Source organism: Beta vulgaris, chromosome 4 (assembly GCF_026745355.1).
Source record: "Beta vulgaris subsp. vulgaris cultivar EL10 chromosome 4, EL10.2, whole genome shotgun sequence".
Lineage (NCBI taxonomy): Eukaryota > Viridiplantae > Streptophyta > Magnoliopsida > Caryophyllales > Amaranthaceae > Beta > Beta vulgaris.
In genome coordinates, this window is record NC_079205.1 from 64,364,208 (window position 1) to 64,381,649 (window position 17,442).

At 37.3% G+C, this 17,442-nt stretch overlaps 1 protein-coding gene and 1 pseudogene across 2 annotated transcripts; one reads left to right on the forward strand and one right to left on the reverse strand.

Moving 5' to 3' along the window:
- Nucleotides 1–93: 93 nt before the first annotated feature.
- On the reverse strand, nucleotides 94–4,853 carry LOC125497120 (polyadenylate-binding protein RBP47B'-like; annotated as a pseudogene).
- Nucleotides 4,854–10,290: 5,437 nt separating this feature from the next.
- Nucleotides 10,291–16,681, forward strand: LOC125497121 (1-acyl-sn-glycerol-3-phosphate acyltransferase PLS1-like). Of its 2 annotated transcripts, XM_048643805.2 has the most exons (11): nucleotides 10,291–10,709; nucleotides 11,938–12,060; nucleotides 12,146–12,185; nucleotides 12,275–12,348; nucleotides 12,654–12,713; nucleotides 13,670–13,747; nucleotides 13,832–13,990; nucleotides 14,383–14,508; nucleotides 14,708–14,800; nucleotides 15,827–15,913; nucleotides 16,014–16,681. In XM_048643805.2, exons 1-11 carry the CDS (start codon nucleotides 10,629–10,631, stop codon nucleotides 16,242–16,244), a joined length of 1,152 nt encoding a protein of 383 aa, XP_048499762.1. In that variant the 5' UTR covers nucleotides 10,291–10,628; the 3' UTR covers nucleotides 16,245–16,681. The 2 variants fall into 2 exon arrangements, with proteins under 2 accessions (XP_048499762.1, XP_048499763.1); XM_048643806.2 differs by lacking the exon at nucleotides 11,938–12,060 and having other exon boundaries at nucleotides 10,292–10,709.
- Nucleotides 16,682–17,442: the final 761 nt, after the last annotated feature.

The window sequence follows — 17,442 nt, forward strand, 5'->3', positions numbered from 1 at the left end:
CTCTAAAGTTTAGAATTTGGACACAACCACCAGGTCAGTCTTTTTTGTTTTATTACTCCGTATCAATGTTTAATAGTTATGAGATGGAGGAAGTACTACTGAAAAACCAATCATAAGTTAAATATCACACACTAAATTTGCATTTTAAAACGTACAATAAATCTATTCTTCACGTACCAAACACCGGAGCTACAAAAATTGAGAGATATGCACATTTTCTGACTATGTTCCAATAATACTAAGCTCATCATGATATATATTTAGTCTTTGGATCACATAACTAAAACCAAAAAAGATACTACTCTGTCAGCTTATCTTGTACTTGACAAGCTGAGTGTCCTGCAGCTTACGAGTAACACCCTCAAATCTCAATCTAGTTGCCAAAGAAATTTGCAATTTTAATTTAACCAAGAGGAGTTGCAACCGATGGCAAAGATACTAGGAACACTAGGGCACAGTTCCTAGGGCACAACATATCGATGTAGCAGCACCTGCATAGCTAGCTGCTGATGATTGATGATTGAGCTTGCATAACCTCCAGCTTGTTAATGGATAAGATTGACATATAAAACAGCCCACAATGACATAATTATTGCGACCCAGTAATGGCTGAAGCTTGTCTTGCAAGTGAAGAGGTTGTTAACCACATTGGACGGCCCAGAATTGCACTTCCATGGACAGCAAGGTAAGCCGCATTAAGTCTGAATGGAGAAGGATGAGAAGAAAAGTATGTCAGCATAGTTTGAGAGTTTTACATGAAAAGTTTTCAGATGTAAATATAAGAGAGGAAAAGAAGGGAAAGAGAGTACCTATCAACATCCGGTGTTGCCAGGGGATCAAAAAGGTCCTCCCTCTGCTCCATTCCTGGAGCAACACCGGCTGCAGCAGTCATATCTTGAACACCTTCAGCCTGTAATCAGACCCCCCAGTTAACAAAATATTAAGGCCCTGTTTTGTTCAACTTATTTTCACTCCTTATAAGAAAAAATAAGTTCATATAAGGACTAATAAGGTCCAATAAGTTCAAATACGTTCAGTTCAACAAAAATAAGATTTGACAACTCAAGAAATAAGTTCAGATAAGGTCTAATAAGACAAATAAGTTTACATAAGTTCAAATAAATTTAGATAAGTTCAAATAAGTTGAAAAGAACACCCCCTTACTATATCTTTGGAATATCTCATAATAAACCTACCGTTGACTAAAGTGTCCAAGACACAAGTACTCTCCCCAAAATGAATTCTATACTGGATATACAAGTAGGCCTTGTTAACGTAAAGGGTAGCCTAATGGCCATGAGTACAATGTCAGGTTAAAATAACTTATATTGGACATGGCCTTTATTGAACAGGGTCTTTATCAAAAAGGGTCAACATAGGGTTATCATTTTGCATAATTATTGGGTTATCATTTTACCCTCTTGGTAAATTGCCTAGCCTGGCACGAGTTCTCCTTGGCCGGTGTCTTAGTTGTCCTATGATTTGTGATGCAATGTTAGCAGCAAGGATGGAGGAACGACACTACCATTCATTAGAAGAATCGTACTTAATTTATAATGCATTTTAACCTAAAAAAGAAAATTTAAGACACTGAACTACTTTGTTCACAAATCACATGCAGTTCCATTTCCTCTATGAGAGGTAATATTTGTAATTGAGGGGTTAAGGATAGAGATAATACATGTTGAGGATATTGAGCATAACCAGCATATGCATTGTACGCATATAAGGATGGATCTTGAACAGCACCATATGCATAGGCATCATAACCTTGCCCATAACCATAGTATGCACCCCACTGATTGGATCCACTTGCTGCCCCAGGCAGCAGAATCCTAGGCATATATCAGAGTCAAGTATCAGCTACTGAACTTGCATAACATGAACAGCTGGAAGCAAATATGCTCTAAATGGCCGCAATTAATCTGACACAGAGAGCTAGAAGATTTTTCAGGAAATATTACCTGTTTAGCAGTAGGGCTTTTGCCCCATAAAACACGAACTGCTTGCTGACCGATCACAGCTCCTTGCAGCTTCTGTATAGCTTCTTCAGCAGATGCTCTGGAAGCAGAGGTTATTAGAGAAAGAACTAACAGGCATTACCACCATATAATCGAAAAGAAAACTTCAGGCATCTTAAATGGAAAAACATTCAGAAGCAAAAATTTAGCACAGATAGAAGGTATATCTCTCTTTACATCCCCATCAAGACTCTAGAGCAGAATAGTAACTTCAAAAGGCCATAAATGTAAGTACCTAGCTGCAAACTGCACAAAGCCACATCCCTTACTGGCTGGGATCTTGACATAACCGATCTCTCCAAACGGCAAGCAATGCTGTCTCAGCTCTTCTTCTGTTACATTTGGGTCCAAATTACCAATATAAATCTGCAGAAAGGAAGTACATATAAAGCTAATAAGACAATACCATATCCAAATTACAAATGGTCCATAACTGCTCCCCACTTACTGTTGTATTATTTGGATCATTCTCTGTTAGCACTTGTTGAACTGGTTGAATTGGTGGCACTACATATGCTGGAGTAGGATATATGGCTGCCACAGAAAAATGAAGCTGAGTACATACTGCATATCAAACTCACAAAGGAAAAGATCCAGAATGCTAAAATTTCCTGAAAAAACTTGCAAATGAGTAAACATATGCCTGAAAAGTTACCTTTAGCTACAGCATAAGGTTGCTGGATCCCAGGTGATTTTTTAGGAGTTGCAGCACTAATACGCATTGGCCTTGATAAACAATATTGACCATTCATTTCAGTCATGGCCCGGTTTCTTTCCGTCTCGTCAGCAAATTTAACAAAACCATAACCCTTTGAACGACCTGTGCTTGGATCAGTTACAACCTTCGCTCCTCTCACTGAGGGATAGTGAGCTCTAAAGGTCTCTTGCAACAAATAATCTGAAACATCAGGTGCCAAATCTCCCACAAAGATAGAATGCTCCGGGCCTGCATCAGGTCTCCTTTCTCCAATCCCGAAAGATGCCCAATTCAATCTGAAAGGCTGCTCAGTTCCTGGCATGGGAGTTCCATTATATGATTGCAAAACACGTTCAGCAGCAGCATGTGAAACAAACTCAACAAATCCATACCCCTCTGGATGGCCAGTAATCTTGTTACGTATGACCTTCACAGAAATAACCTACATAGCAATGTACAGCATATATTATTATGGAATCAACAATAACAACAATGGAACCACCGCCACCAGCCAGTACCAAAAACAAATTTGGGGAGGAATATACATAGCATTACCTTGAACTCATGATATAGCTGTTGACTATTCGAAAGACTATTACCGAAAGAGTACTCTTTTTGTAAGAAAAAATTAGTCAAAATTGTATAAAGCATAGGCAAATCAATATTATGACAATAACAATGTAATCAGGAAATTTTTGTTCTAATGATGATACAACCAGTCAACAACCGAATATCATCAATAACAGGTAAATAGGGGGTGCAGTAGAAGCAGCAAAGGAATACATGACTAATATAGTTAAAAATAATTATAAAACAGAATACAAAAGTAGCAGAGTGAAGCACAAGGTGACCTTGATTCCAAGTCAGTTAGGGTAGACACAAATAAAAAGATAGGAGGGGAGAGAAAGAGAAAAGAAAAAGTCACGCTGCCTACAATATTATCCTAATGTTGTCGTCTCTCCTCACCACACCATCTATATGTCTCCTTCTAACATGCCAGGCTATCTTTCTTTTTTTTTTTCTTTACTAACAACGTATGTGCTTACTTAGTGAAACTTACTCATCAGTTTGATAGGTAGATCCTTCCCAGAGAACAAAGAAGATAAGTTGAAAGCTTCCACTAGACCACTAGTATTAGCTACGCTACTAGATCCAAGCCCTCCAAGAGTGAACTCCTCAAAAATCCTCTCAATCTTTCCCGGACAGCTTCAAACAGTCAATTCACAAGACCACAAAAGCGGCTCCTTTATAGAAATGCTTTATCTGAACTTTAGAGTAGTTCAAACACCTCTTCCTTTGACTGGTTACATTCAATGATATGATAATATGCTTCACTGTACCTCAATACTTACTCCCAAATCCAAGACTACGTACTTTTTTCTAACTCTCAAAGTGATTTCGACTCGGAATATGATCTAAACTAAATTCTAGAGCATGAAATCATACAAGGGCAATAGAAAAGAGGCCTCAGATTGACACAAGTCCACATTTTAGGATTCGATAAAATCTAAAGGTTACCAAATAATCACAACATAACTCAAATTCCAACTACATCCTTAATAAACCTAGAACTAACTGTTTTGTTCCTTCTTGTTCATAACTCATGACTGCTATAAATTATCAAAAATCAATCTTTAGGTGAAAAGAGTAAGCCAAACTTTTAGGTATTCAACTAAAACAGCAAAATAACAAGCAAATATGAATTACAATCAACACCAAATATATATTCATCAAAAATCGAAAAAACCCAGAAAAACCCACCTCAAGAATAATAAAAGGCATTAAACTAGAGATGAATATAGCACCAAATTACACTAAAACATGAGAAAATCAACAACAAATTATAACAAGAAGATGGGGGAAAGAGAAAGATAATACCTCGCCAGTTTGAGCAAAACAACTGTGAATATATGATTCGTCGACCCAAATTTGAAGGTCACCAATCCAAAGGGTTCGCACTTCTTCTAGGGTTTGTGGTTGGTGATGGTGTGGAGCTGCCATTGTTATTGTTCTTCGTACTTCCTAAGTAAGCTTGCTTCTCCCCTTGATATATTAATTATTCACCAATTTCAGAATTTCAGTAAAGTTCGCTATTCGAATGAATTGGACTATAACCTGTATAAGATTGGGTGTTTTTTTTTTTGAGGGGAAAGCAGATTAGATTAAATTAAAGAAGGTCTAAATCCGCCAAAGTAGAAATACTTTGAGGGAAAGACTCAAACCATACAATCTCAGAGTTACTAACACACTCCCAACGAGCTAACAGATGGGCCACACAATTGCCCGCTCGTTTAACATGTAAAAAAGAGAAAGATTCAAACCCCAAACATAAACGATGAATGTCACTAAAAATCTGAAAAATAGGAGACCCACCCTCACTTTTATTCTTCAACGCATTGACCACCATAAGAGCATCCCCTTCGAAGATAACGTTGCCATACCCAAGACGAGTAGCCAGCTCAACCGCATACAATGCCGCCATGGCTTCAGCCGTAGGTGCATCCCAACGTGCAGCCACACGTCGCACACCCATCACACACACCGCACCTACCTCATTTCGAACCACCACTCCCAACCCAGTCTCACCATTTGGGGAATTATGCGCATCAAAGTTCACCTTCAATACCATAGCAGGGGGGACACACCACGCAGGTGCCGAAGTCGACAAGCCACCACACGGCTGAAACACCCGTTGTGCGTACCCACAATACTCCTCCACCAGCTTAACAAAATTCGCAGCCACTGATGAAGCTACTAGAGTCTCCTGGTCAAAAACGATCTTGTTACGGCAATACCACACTGCCCACATTAATGCACACATTTGACGCATCTCCTCCCTCGTACATTTACTAGCTAACCAAGAGAACACACCATCAAAGGAATCCGTAGGGGCAGCAGCGAGAAGAGGCCCAAACGAACTTACCTTCCATACCTCTTGAGCGGTAGAGCATGAGAATAATGCATGACAAATCGTCTCGCTTGGAGCACCGCACACAGGACACGATGAGTCGCCACATATATGTCGCCAATGTAATCTCTCCTTCACCCCCAAACTACCCCTGCACGCACGCCATATGAAATGTTGGAGTTTCGGTGGCCCCTGCACCCGCCAAACATTACGCCATAACTGCAGCTCCCCTTCCCCATGCTAAAGACGCCAGGTTCGAAGGTGACCCAGCTTGCCGAGCCAGTAACAAGATTTAACCGATAAGAGGCCGTTCCGAGAAGGCCACCAGTACCGGCGATCATTGGGCCGAAAACGTGATAGCGGGATATTAAGGATTAATGGCCAATCATCCTCTTGAAAAGTTTGGTGGACCAAATCCACATTCCAAGTCATAGTATCATAGTTAATAAGGGCACTGACTTTTAGTGTCATATCACTATCCACTTGTGGAGTGGGCACCAAATGGGATCCCTCCCCAAGCACCCACGCATCCTCCCACACATTGATACTCTCGCCATTCCCCACTCGCCACTTCAAACCTTCAATCATCAAAGCCTTTGACCCCCAAATACTACGCCATGTAAAACTTGGGTTATACCCCCTTCGTGCCTCAATGAAATCCACCCCTTTATAGTAGCGCGCCTTTAGTACCTGATGTAGAAAAGAATGATCATCTTGACATAATCGCCATGCTTGCTTAGCTAATAGAGCCATATTAAAGCAATGTATATCACGGAACCCAAGACCACCCATAGACTTCGGAAAGCATAAAGAGTCCCAACAATGCCAATGCATCTTCCTCTCCACCCCGTTTGAACCCCACCAGAAGCGAGCGAACATAGTATGAATTTCGTCAATGAGACCGCTTGGGAGACAAAACACACTCATCATGTATGTGGGAATTGCCTGCGCAACAGATTTCAATAGGACCTCCTTACCCGGTCGCGACAATAGTTTCTCCTTCCAACCTTGCAATTTCTTCCAGATTCTCTCCTTAATACACGCAAAAGTTACTTTCTTAGATCTACCAATAACGGTGGGAAGACCCAAATACTTCTCCTGACAAGCCACCTCCTGCACCCCCAGAATACTCACAATCTCATTGCGACGTTGCACCTCCACACATTTACTAAAAACAACTTCCGTCTTGCTTAGATTGACTTTCTGTCCCGATGCTCTCTCGTATTTACTGATTATATCAGCCACCACAGAACATTCTTGCACAGAAGCTTTAGTAAATAGGATACTATCGTCTGCAAAAAATAAATGAGAAACCAACGGTGCCCCCCGACAAATACGTGCACCATGAATCCTTTTCTCCTGTGCTGCTTTTGTGAGAAGAGTAGAAAAAGCATCAGCACACAATAGAAATAAGTAAGGAGATATAGGATCCCCCTGGCGAAGACCCCTAGACGGCACCAACGACCCCTCCACCATCCCATTGACTTTGAAAGTAAAGGAGACACTAGAGATACAAGCCATCACCTTCGATATCCATTCGACACAAAACCCCATTTTCACCATCACTCTCTCCAGAAAGCCCCATTCCACCCTATCATATGCCTTACTCATATCTAACTTCAACGCACATACACCATCTCCCCGCACATCTCTCCTTTTCATGGCATGAAAAATCTCAAAAGCCACTAAAGCATTGTCTGTTATTAGCCGACGCGGAACAAAAGCACTTTGGTTTGGTGAAATAATCGAAGGAAGCACCACTTTGAGCCGATTAGCCAATGTTTTAGATAAAATTTTGTACACCACAGTACATAGGCTAATGGGCCGAAAGTCTTTCATACTCTTCGGACTATCACACTTCGGAATCAATACAATGCACGTTTTATTCAATGCACTCAAATCAACCCCACCATTCCACCAATCTTGCACAAACAGAATAACATCCGGCCCCACAATATGCCAAAATTTCTGAAAAAATAGAGCATGAAGACCATCAATACCATTGGGTGTTTCATGTTTGACGATTTGGAGGAAAAAGAGAGTTTTCGATTATTTTCGGAGTTTTGATTAGTTAAAAACTCTAAAAGGAGTGTTTGGGTAAAAGAGAATTTTAGGATTAGGTAAATTTATGTTTAATGACTACTCATATGTATTATAATGTCTATAAATATTATTTTACACAAACAAATGGCAATAAGCTTTTAGCAATCAGTTAATTGTTATCAAACACATTTATAAAAAAAAAAATTGTCAAATCAATGGTCAAATCTACTGAACGGAAAGTTAAAAATCTAACAGCAAACTCTAAACTCTATCAGCTAAACTCTAGACTCTAATTGCCAAATAGGACCTTTATTGTTTACTAACTAAATTATTTCTTATCCCCAACGTTGCACCACGGAGCATTAATCAATGTGCATTTGAAATTTTTTAAATTAAAAACTAGATAGTAGTGTAAAAAGAGTTGTATGTATTGATTGCAATTAGAAAATGATCTTCCGATTCATATTAAATTTCTTACATGGTAAATTATAATATGAATTATTCATCATTGTAACCTTTTGTTTCAGGTAAAACTTATAGAACAGTGGGAACAATCGAAAATAAATGTCACGAGACCTGCAAAAACGAGAGTTAAAATACCCATTGTGTTTCCAGACACCCCCCCCGCTCAAGTCAGTGATGGAACTTAACGATTAGTATTGAATGGTGGGCATAGAATTCGTTACCTCAATAAATGGGGCATTGTTCCCTTTTTATATGTGTTAGAAAGTGTGAAAATTGATCATCAGGTTGGACCAGGACTTAGGTTGGGACAGGTTCCTGGAAAGGCTAGCTTGTAGAGTTCCAAGGAGCAATATCTTAATTTAAATATGGATTGGGGGCCAGAGATATATTGAGCCCAAACACATATAATTACTTATAATGAATGTAATACAATATTGTTTTTGAAATTTAAGTTAATGTGTAAGGATATAACCAATAATTTTTTGAAGAGTTTTTTTAATATAAGAATATTGAGAGGTAGAAGAAGCTAATATTAGCATTAGCTTAATGAATGTTTATATATACATTTGTATCTAATTGTTTTGAAAATAAAATTATTATTTTGTCTTTAAATAATTTTTCACGCCACACAAAACAATATGAGATTGTAGAGTTGGTTAGTGCATTATCTCTATAAGAGAAGAGGAGGGGACACCAAAAAATGGTAATTCTTTTTATACTCTTAAGTAATAAAATACAAATTCACCATCTCTACATTATATCCTCAATTAAAAATATTTACATCATCGTTGATTTATTAGCTTTCTGAAACAAAAGAAATATACAATGAACTTATGAATAATTTTTCAAATATATTATTACGCAATTAACCTTTTGTTTGTTTTCACATGCATTGCTGCATATAGGACTAGTCTATACTATAAGGGAAGGGAGGATCAATGGCGCCCCCCTATGAAATTATTTTTAAAAAACCTTCACAATCAATGCAAATCAACGTAAATTTGACAAAATAATTTAGGAAAGGAAGTTTCCAACTAACATCCTAAACAATTCAAAGCAATGTGTCTTGCGTGTGGCCGGACACACGAAATTATAGGTGTGGCCGCGCACGCGATAGTCGGTCAGCCCGTTAGCTCATTTTCAAATGGTCATATACTCATATCTCACTCGTCTCTCATCGAAATTGAGCTTTTGACCAGGCGTTGGAAAGCTATCGATCAAAATTTTCATCTCCAACTTGAATCTTCCCAAAATAGTAAGTGTGCTGTGAGAAATGACCTTTTGAAATTGACCCTCATGCACAAACACTTGTGAACAAATGGAGTTACTCTTATGAACAGATGGAGTTACTCTTATGACCAAATGGAGTTACTTGTACGAGTATGTGGTTACTTTTAACAATAAAATGGTATCGCTCCTACAAATAAATATGGTTACTCTAATAAGCAAATGCAGTTACTTTGTGAACCTTTGGGGTTACTCGTATTATTAAATGAGGTTACTCGTATGATTAATTGAGGTTACTTGTATAAATAAATGAGGTTACTAGTATGAATTAATTGGGTTACTCATAAGATTACATGAGGTTACTCATAGATTAAATGACATTACTAGTAATAGTTTTATATGCACGCGATGCGTGCGAAAATATGTAGAATTTTTTTTAGGAGATATAAAAAATTAAATTAATTGTTAATTATATCTAATAAATTAGGGATATTTGAATTATTGATGGTTTTCTTTTTTGTAATGCCTATTTTTATTTTTTAAATTAATTAGGTAGTTTCTTTTTTTATTTTTTAATTAAAGTAAGTAGTTAGAATAGAGATGTAGTGAGGGTAAAATTGGGTTTCTAATATTTTGGTGTCCTACCCCTCTTCCCATATAGAATAGAGATGAATTAATTAAGTTACTCATATAATTAAAACGGGCTACTCACATAATAAAATGGGATTATTTTACTCGCTCGTTTGCCGGCCCGCCTATTATCGACCCGCTAGCGGTTCACTATCCATTTAATCTGATCCGCTACGACCCTTTATGAGGCAACCCACTCGCCCTGCACTGGTCCCGACCCGACCCGTCTAATAACCAGGTCTAATTACATTTAAAAGCATGAGATTGGTCCTATTTTCCCACCAATTATAAACTACCAATTTTTTTTTCCAAGGATTAAGATGCGTGGCGGAAAGCAACAACCTTTCATGATCTGTCCAAGACCAAAAGTCCTTGAATTTTCTTTCGAAGAGTCAAAACCCCAAAACAATACTTTAATGGTTTCTTCCTGCTACTAAATTTTGTCCTAATATAAAAACCTTCGAATTTGCCAAAATCATCATCACTCCAGGTTGTTCTTCCCACGTCATACAACATGCTAAATACAAATAACAATGGTGAACACACAAATTTCTTCCCTCTATTTTCCCTTCCTTCATTTTTCTTCATTTTCTTTCTTAAATTTTTGTAAAAAGCTTATTTCTTTCTAAGAAGAAAGATGGAATTACCCGCTATTTTTGCAATTATTCCTGTGGGACTTCTTTTTCTTATGTCGGGTCTCATCATTAATCTCATTCAGGTATACCACATCCTTCCTATAATCTTTTCTTCAAAACTCATAAATTGTTGTTTTTTTTTTTTTGCTTTTGTTGTTTGTCATTCTATACTTAATTAATTTTTCAATGCTGCATATGATGATCATCTTACATTTAATTTGTTTGGTTTTGATAAATAGATCTTTTTGATGGTTTTTCCTTAGATTTATGGGTGCAGGAAAATGGGTGGGAGGTGGGTTTTGAGGGCAAATGGATAAATTTGTATACTTTGATTTGAAAAAGCTTGGATTTGATACAACTATGGATGCAGTCCATGAAAGAAATAATAAAAATATATAATCATTGATCAGTTTGAAGTTTGAACATGTTACTTGTTATCAAATTTATCATTTGATGGGATTGAACTGATGTTGAAAATGTGTTATGGATGGAGTTTTGTTGAAAACCATGATTAAATTGCATATAATATGAGATTATGAGAGTGATGATTTCCACTTGCATAGATGACCAAGTAAAAGGGGAATGAATCTGAATTAGTTCATGGTCTTGGCTTCAATTAAGTAAATACTTGGAAGTTGGATGGAATGATGAATGTACAAGTCATAACTGTTGGTTATGGATCTTTTGCACCAAGGCCTGTCATTGGTTCCAATAATAGTGTGAGGGAAGACTATGTACATTTGAACTTTATACTGAAAGTGGGGTCGATAACGGGTTTGTTGTTAAGTCTAGGACTTGGCTTATAGAGGTATATTTATTATGTTGTTAGTTGTTTCTTGTTATGGAGGGGAATGGACCATGGATAGATTGCAAGTGTAGAGGCGATGATATTATGTCGTTGATGTCATTTAGTATGATCTGGGGCAAATTAAAAGAATATGTGCACAAGAACTATTAAGTTATTTCTTTTAGAACTAAATCATGTTACTGTTTCATTACGATTTATCTGTTTCTCAGACCTATGTAGTGCACATTCGGTTGGGGTTGTGAAAATAGGGAAACCTCAGGCCCCACCCTTTTTCGGGATTCATTAGCACGGAAACGTTTGAAGTTTCATATATGAGATGTTATGAAAAGAGGAAACCTCAGGTCCTATTCGTTTTTTGTGCTGCATAGGTGCTGAATTGCTGTATGATAGCTTTCCTGTTAATATGTTTGGCTCAATTATATCATATGGTTCAGATTATGATAATTATCTTTGTTGAGTATGCATCTTGAATCCCTGTATTGTGCATTTGCTTGTATATTCAGGCTATCCTCTATGTCCTTGTTCGACCACTGTCAAAGAATATGCATAGGAGATTCAACAAAGTAGTAGCAGAACTTTTGTGGTTAGAGACTGTATGGCTCTTTGATTGGTGGGCAGGTGTGAAGGTCTGAATGCATTGTTGATTTTATGCTTATATACGTACGTTTTGTGTTAAGTGTTTCATTTGTGGAAAATTTGGGGGTGCTGCAGGTGGAGCTGCACACTGATTCTGAGACATTTCATTTGATGGGTGAGGCACATTAGTTTTATTGAAGTTCCAGAATTTAGTTAACGCCATCCTTATCTGGTGGATTCTTGTACTTAATGTTGTTCTTACAGGTAAAGAGCACGCTCTTCTTATCTGCAACCATAGAAGTGACATTGATTGGCTTATTGGATGGGTCTTAGCTCAGGTGCTTCCGAAGAACTGATTCTGTAACTAAAATTCTATACATCTGGCACCCATATGGCTTTTATAACTTTTCTGATCTATTATATCTGTCTGATGCCACATTGCTGAATTGCCTGTATGCTACAAGCCTACCATGTTATACTGCTATTAAATAAAACAACGATGTCATCAGAAAAATCACCTGTTAAGACTCTCTATACCTGCATGTGTAAAACTTTTTTCTGAATGAGCTGGGTATAATATCTATGATCATCTTCTCAATATTCAGTTGTCAGTCAATAACAGCTGGTGGTTTGTTCTGATCAGAGAGCAGGTTGCCTAGGTTGCACCATGGCTATCATGAAGGATGTTTTGAAGTATCTGCCGGTGAGTTTCTATCGCTTCAAGATGTAGCTTAAGACTTCTTTGTAATACCAGTGAACTGAGTTACAAGTTCAAATCGGCAATTCAAAGCTTTTCATGTCTCGGATTATAAACTTGCACATGTGATTTACTTTGCTCTTTACCTGTTCTTCTCCAACAGTGAATTTAGCAACTGATAAGCAGGGTCATCTTTAACAATCTATGTTGCTATGTTGAATCATGAACAGTAAGGTCAAAGGAACTATTTGACGATTGATATCAATTTCCTAAAATTGCGAACACGGGCAGTTGCTGACTTTTGCAGTCACTATGAATTATGCATGTTTTTGCAGCTCATGAATGTTGCAGTATATTTATAGTCTTATATATTCTGATGAGATTGTTTTTCTGCGACATTATATATTGAATCATGATTGTTTCAGTCATCAGTAGAGGATATCCATTGACATAGTACAGTCCAAACTCCAAGAAGTACTCCACTCATAATAACCCTCAAGACTGTGGAAAGTGAATATGTATCACATCTTTTAGTGTAATCCATAGGTGGAAATAGTTTTCTCTTGACATTTTTTCTGGTTATTCTATCATTTAATAGCCGCATCAGAGTGCTTACCAGTTGTCCTCCCATCACCAGATTTCTTTGTTTTATGGACTCTAATTGGTAGTATATGATGTTGCCTTACCATCAAGCTTCTTCTGTACCAAGCATGAATTTTATATCCTTCTTACCCATATAGCCTTTTGGCATCATTGTTTTGTTCCCTTATTACACGCCGACCAATAAGGTGTCTATCAGTTATAGTTATCCATTAACGAGCGATTGCTAGTCAGCTTTCATTTTCTTAAAAAGAATGGTAGGGGCTGAGGTTTTGAAGGCTTTCCAACTTTCTTCAATTAGGGAATTGGTGGCTTTTTGGCACTTTCTTTTTTCTATTAATAACTTTATTCATCTAATGCAGGTTATTGGTTGGTCAATGTGGTTTTCTGAGTATATCTTTATCAAAAGGAGATGGGATGTAGATCAAAGCACTCTAACGGTATTTTAAAATGCATATTCTGTTATTTTATGGTTGGGTTATTGCTTGTTATAAATAATTGTGTAATGGTAAACCGTCAGACAGTCAGGTTGCGAGAATTTAAAGGATTTTCCTGTCCCCTTCTGGTTGGCTCTCTTTGTTGAAGGAACTCGCTTCACACAATCAAAACTATTAGATGCTCAGCAGCATGCTAGATCAAAAGGGTTAGATGTCCCAAAACATGTTTTACTCCCTCGTACTAAGGTGCACCCAATCACTTTTCTCTCTTTAGCTTGTGCCTTTCATTTTTCTTTTTATTTTGAATCTTGCTCAATTTTCTCTATACAAGGTTTAGTGAGTTGGTTCCTGACCTAAATAATTTCTCCTGTATTTGCATCGGACAACATCTTAAGGTGATAACTTATAAGACCTTGCTATAAATCATAGGAACACAGTGGACATTTATAATTCATGAAATATCACTGCATTTTCTATTATGAAATAATCTGGATTTATCTGGTATCACGCCTACTGCGTAATCTATTTCCACTGCACAACATTTTTCGCATGTTGTAGAGAAGATATTGTTTTTCATTTTCCTCAGAACAACTACCAACTAATGGTGTCTACTATCACTTACTTTTGGGTTTTTTCAGGGTCTTGTTTTAGCTGTGAAGCACATGAGATCGTTTATCCCAGCAATATATGATATTACCCTCGCCATAGCCAAAGATGAGGTCCCACCTTCAATGCTAACAATTTTTAAGGGCAAATCCTCTGTCGTAAGTAGTTCACACCTCTGCCAAGACAAATATAGTATAGTAAAAAAAAAGTCTATATTGACAAAAAAGGCTGTGCGATCTTTGGGCTTCCACTGATGGAAAATGGCAGAGATAATAGCTGTGTTTTGTGTCTGCTGGTGTTAGTGTGTTACCTGAGCAAATTTTTTGTTGCTGATGTGCTATATAATCTCTGTTGCAGGTGAAAGTGCATATTAAGCGGCATTTAATGCATGACTTGCCTGAAACAAGTGATGATATTGCCCAATGGTGCAAAAACATGTTTGTAGCCAAGGTAAGAACCATAAATCAATGGTATTAGCTACACCTAAGCATAATGACAATGTTAACTTTTAAGAGAGCCTAGCTATATACTTTGCATCGACCCAAATACCATTGGTCTGGTGGTACCACTATGCACCTCTCAGGAGGGAAATCACTCCAGTTTTGAATCCTGGCCGTTCCTGGAGGCAGCAATTGTGTTAAAGGGGGTTTGGGTTGGGTGGGTGGTTGGGTGGGTGGGTGGGTGGGGTGGGGTTATTATTTTGGGTCTATATTGAAGCTCTGAGAGAGGTAAGCCCGGGTGTACCGTTGTGAGGACCTTTTGTTTTCACTGGACAGTATAAACTGTGAAGCCCTGTGTATTGCAGGTACCTAGATAGTGAAGACCAGAATCAGCATGTCTATATCTTCTTATTTTTCTTAGGGAGGTATGAAATGCGACTCATTAGGGCAAGGGATAAAGAGGAAAGAAAAAAAATTGACCACAAGTGAGCATGGAGAATTATTTTCCAGTTTTACAAGATTGCAGGAGTACCACTATGCTCCCATCAGAACTTCGTGTGAATATCTTCTTGTGTTGATAAAGCTTAGATTTATTCTCTCACGATTAATGAACTCACCTTGAGTAGATAATTGGTATACATAACTTCATACTTGACCATTATAGTGCTTCTTGTCTAAAAACTGTTGCTCTAATCAAATCACTTCCTTGGCCTCGAATGTCATGCTTTTTGGAAGAACTTGAATTGAGGGTAGAAAAAGTAGAAAACATGAAGCATTACTGAAGTTACGCACAGATTTGATAGCGTCGACATTGAAGTCAGTAGTCAGTACCAATATGAAACCAATTTGAGCTGTTCTCTTGGAAAATAATGTACATTTTACTTGCGATTAACAAATACACTAAACATATTTTGATATCATCAGCACTAAAACAAAGAGATTATCTCAATTATTTTTACAGAAATATGGAGAGGAAAAAAGAAAAAGGATTTACTTATACCTTCAGCTGATTCATGTATCTTATGAACCTTACCAGGATGCATTTCTGGAAAATTACTTTTCTGGTGGCAATTTTGGTAACAAAGAGATTCAAGATATTGGTCTACCAAAGCAATCGTTAATTGTAAGACACAATTTGCAGCATATCCAATATACATACCTTATTTTCATCCTTTTGGTGTAAGATTAATTTGCTGATCTTTCGATATTGTTTTGATGAGTAGGTGATGATCGTTTGGTCATGTTTACTTAGTGTTGGTACTTTCGCATTCTTTTTATGGACCAGACTCTTCTCAACATGGCAAGGAATCATAATATCAGCTGCGTTTTTGCTTCTTGTTATAGTCACCATGCAGGTCCTCATTCTGTTCTCTCGGTCAGAACCTAGTATCGATTCTGTACCCGTCAAGACACCCCAAAAAGATTCGACGAGAGAAAATCTTCTTATAACATGAGCAGAACTCTCAGAAAGTTTCTGTAATCATAGGTGAAGTTAGTCATTCATTAATATTCTTTATAGTGGCTGAAGATTTCTCCATCTAAGCCTCTGATTATTGTACAGTTAGTACTGATTGCAACCTTTTTTGTAAGAAATCTGGGGTTGTTTAGTGGCTTACATTGCAGATGATGTTTAAAAAGTTGTATAGATTGATGTATTAGTGTTTGAGACCTCATTTGCATTCATTCTATGGTGTTCTTTACGAGATCAGAGCGATAAACGATGCTTAAGCACACTGTTGGAGTCTGTTGGATGCATCTCTCAATGATTAATCTTTGTTAAGCTTGAAAGTTGGAGGCATACAAAATCTGGTTACGTTCTGTAGATTCCATTAATACTTGTAATTTTTGCCTTTATTGTATAAAATGCTACTGCGATATGTTGTTGTTACTATTTTAAATTACACATAACTCCATGAAGTTCCATGAGAAAACCTATGAAGTGTTAAGGAATTACTCAAATTGCCATTTTTCCAGGGACGGCGCAAAATATGGGCATAAATAATGGGATCATGTGCAATTTCCTTAATAAGGTTCTTTATTTATAGTTTATAAAAAGAGAAATACTTCCTCTGTTTCTTTTTAGATGTTACACTTTTCAAATCACAGACTCCTAGGTAATTTTTGGAGAGGAGAGAGATAGAGAAAATGAAAAACAAAAGGGTTTCATGTGAACATGTGATAGGAGAGAGATAGAGAGAAGTTATTACCCAAAATAAAAGTGTAACATCTAATTTAAAACTTCCTAAAATAGAAAGTGTAACATCTAAAAAAAAACGGAGGAAGTATAAGATTCGTATTTACAGCTGGTTATGGCGACTAACTTTAAAAGTTCAAACAATAAAAATTTGATGAATTTCATGTTCTCATTGTTCCTTCCCTTATACTTTTACTAATGATCTAAATATTTTCTTTTGTCTAATCTTCAAATAATTATAAATAGATATAAGATTTGAACCCGTAACCTCAGTTAACTAATAAATCAAACAAAAAGGGAGAAGTCATACTTTTAAGTTTTTTTTAATAAGACAAGGAGAAACCCTGATAAGTTGCTGGAATGAAGAGGATCCCAACTCATCAATAGTGAAAATCAATCCCAGAACCTCCTAAACCGGAAAGGAAGCTCTAACCACTCGGCCATCCATCACTCTCATA

Bases quoted from the DNA above. Each gene is read 5' to 3' on its own strand.
- LOC125497121 (XM_048643805.2), top strand. From the start codon at position 10,629: ATGGAATTACCCGCTATTTTTGCAATTATTCCTGTGGGACTTCTTTTT. The intron at 12,061-12,145 runs GTCTGAATGCAT...GGGGTGCTGCAG, and splicing joins ATTGGTGGGCAGGTGTGAAG to GTGGAGCTGCACACTGATTC. The intron at 13,991-14,382 runs GTGCACCCAATC...GGGTTTTTTCAG, and splicing joins TTTTACTCCCTCGTACTAAG to GGTCTTGTTTTAGCTGTGAA.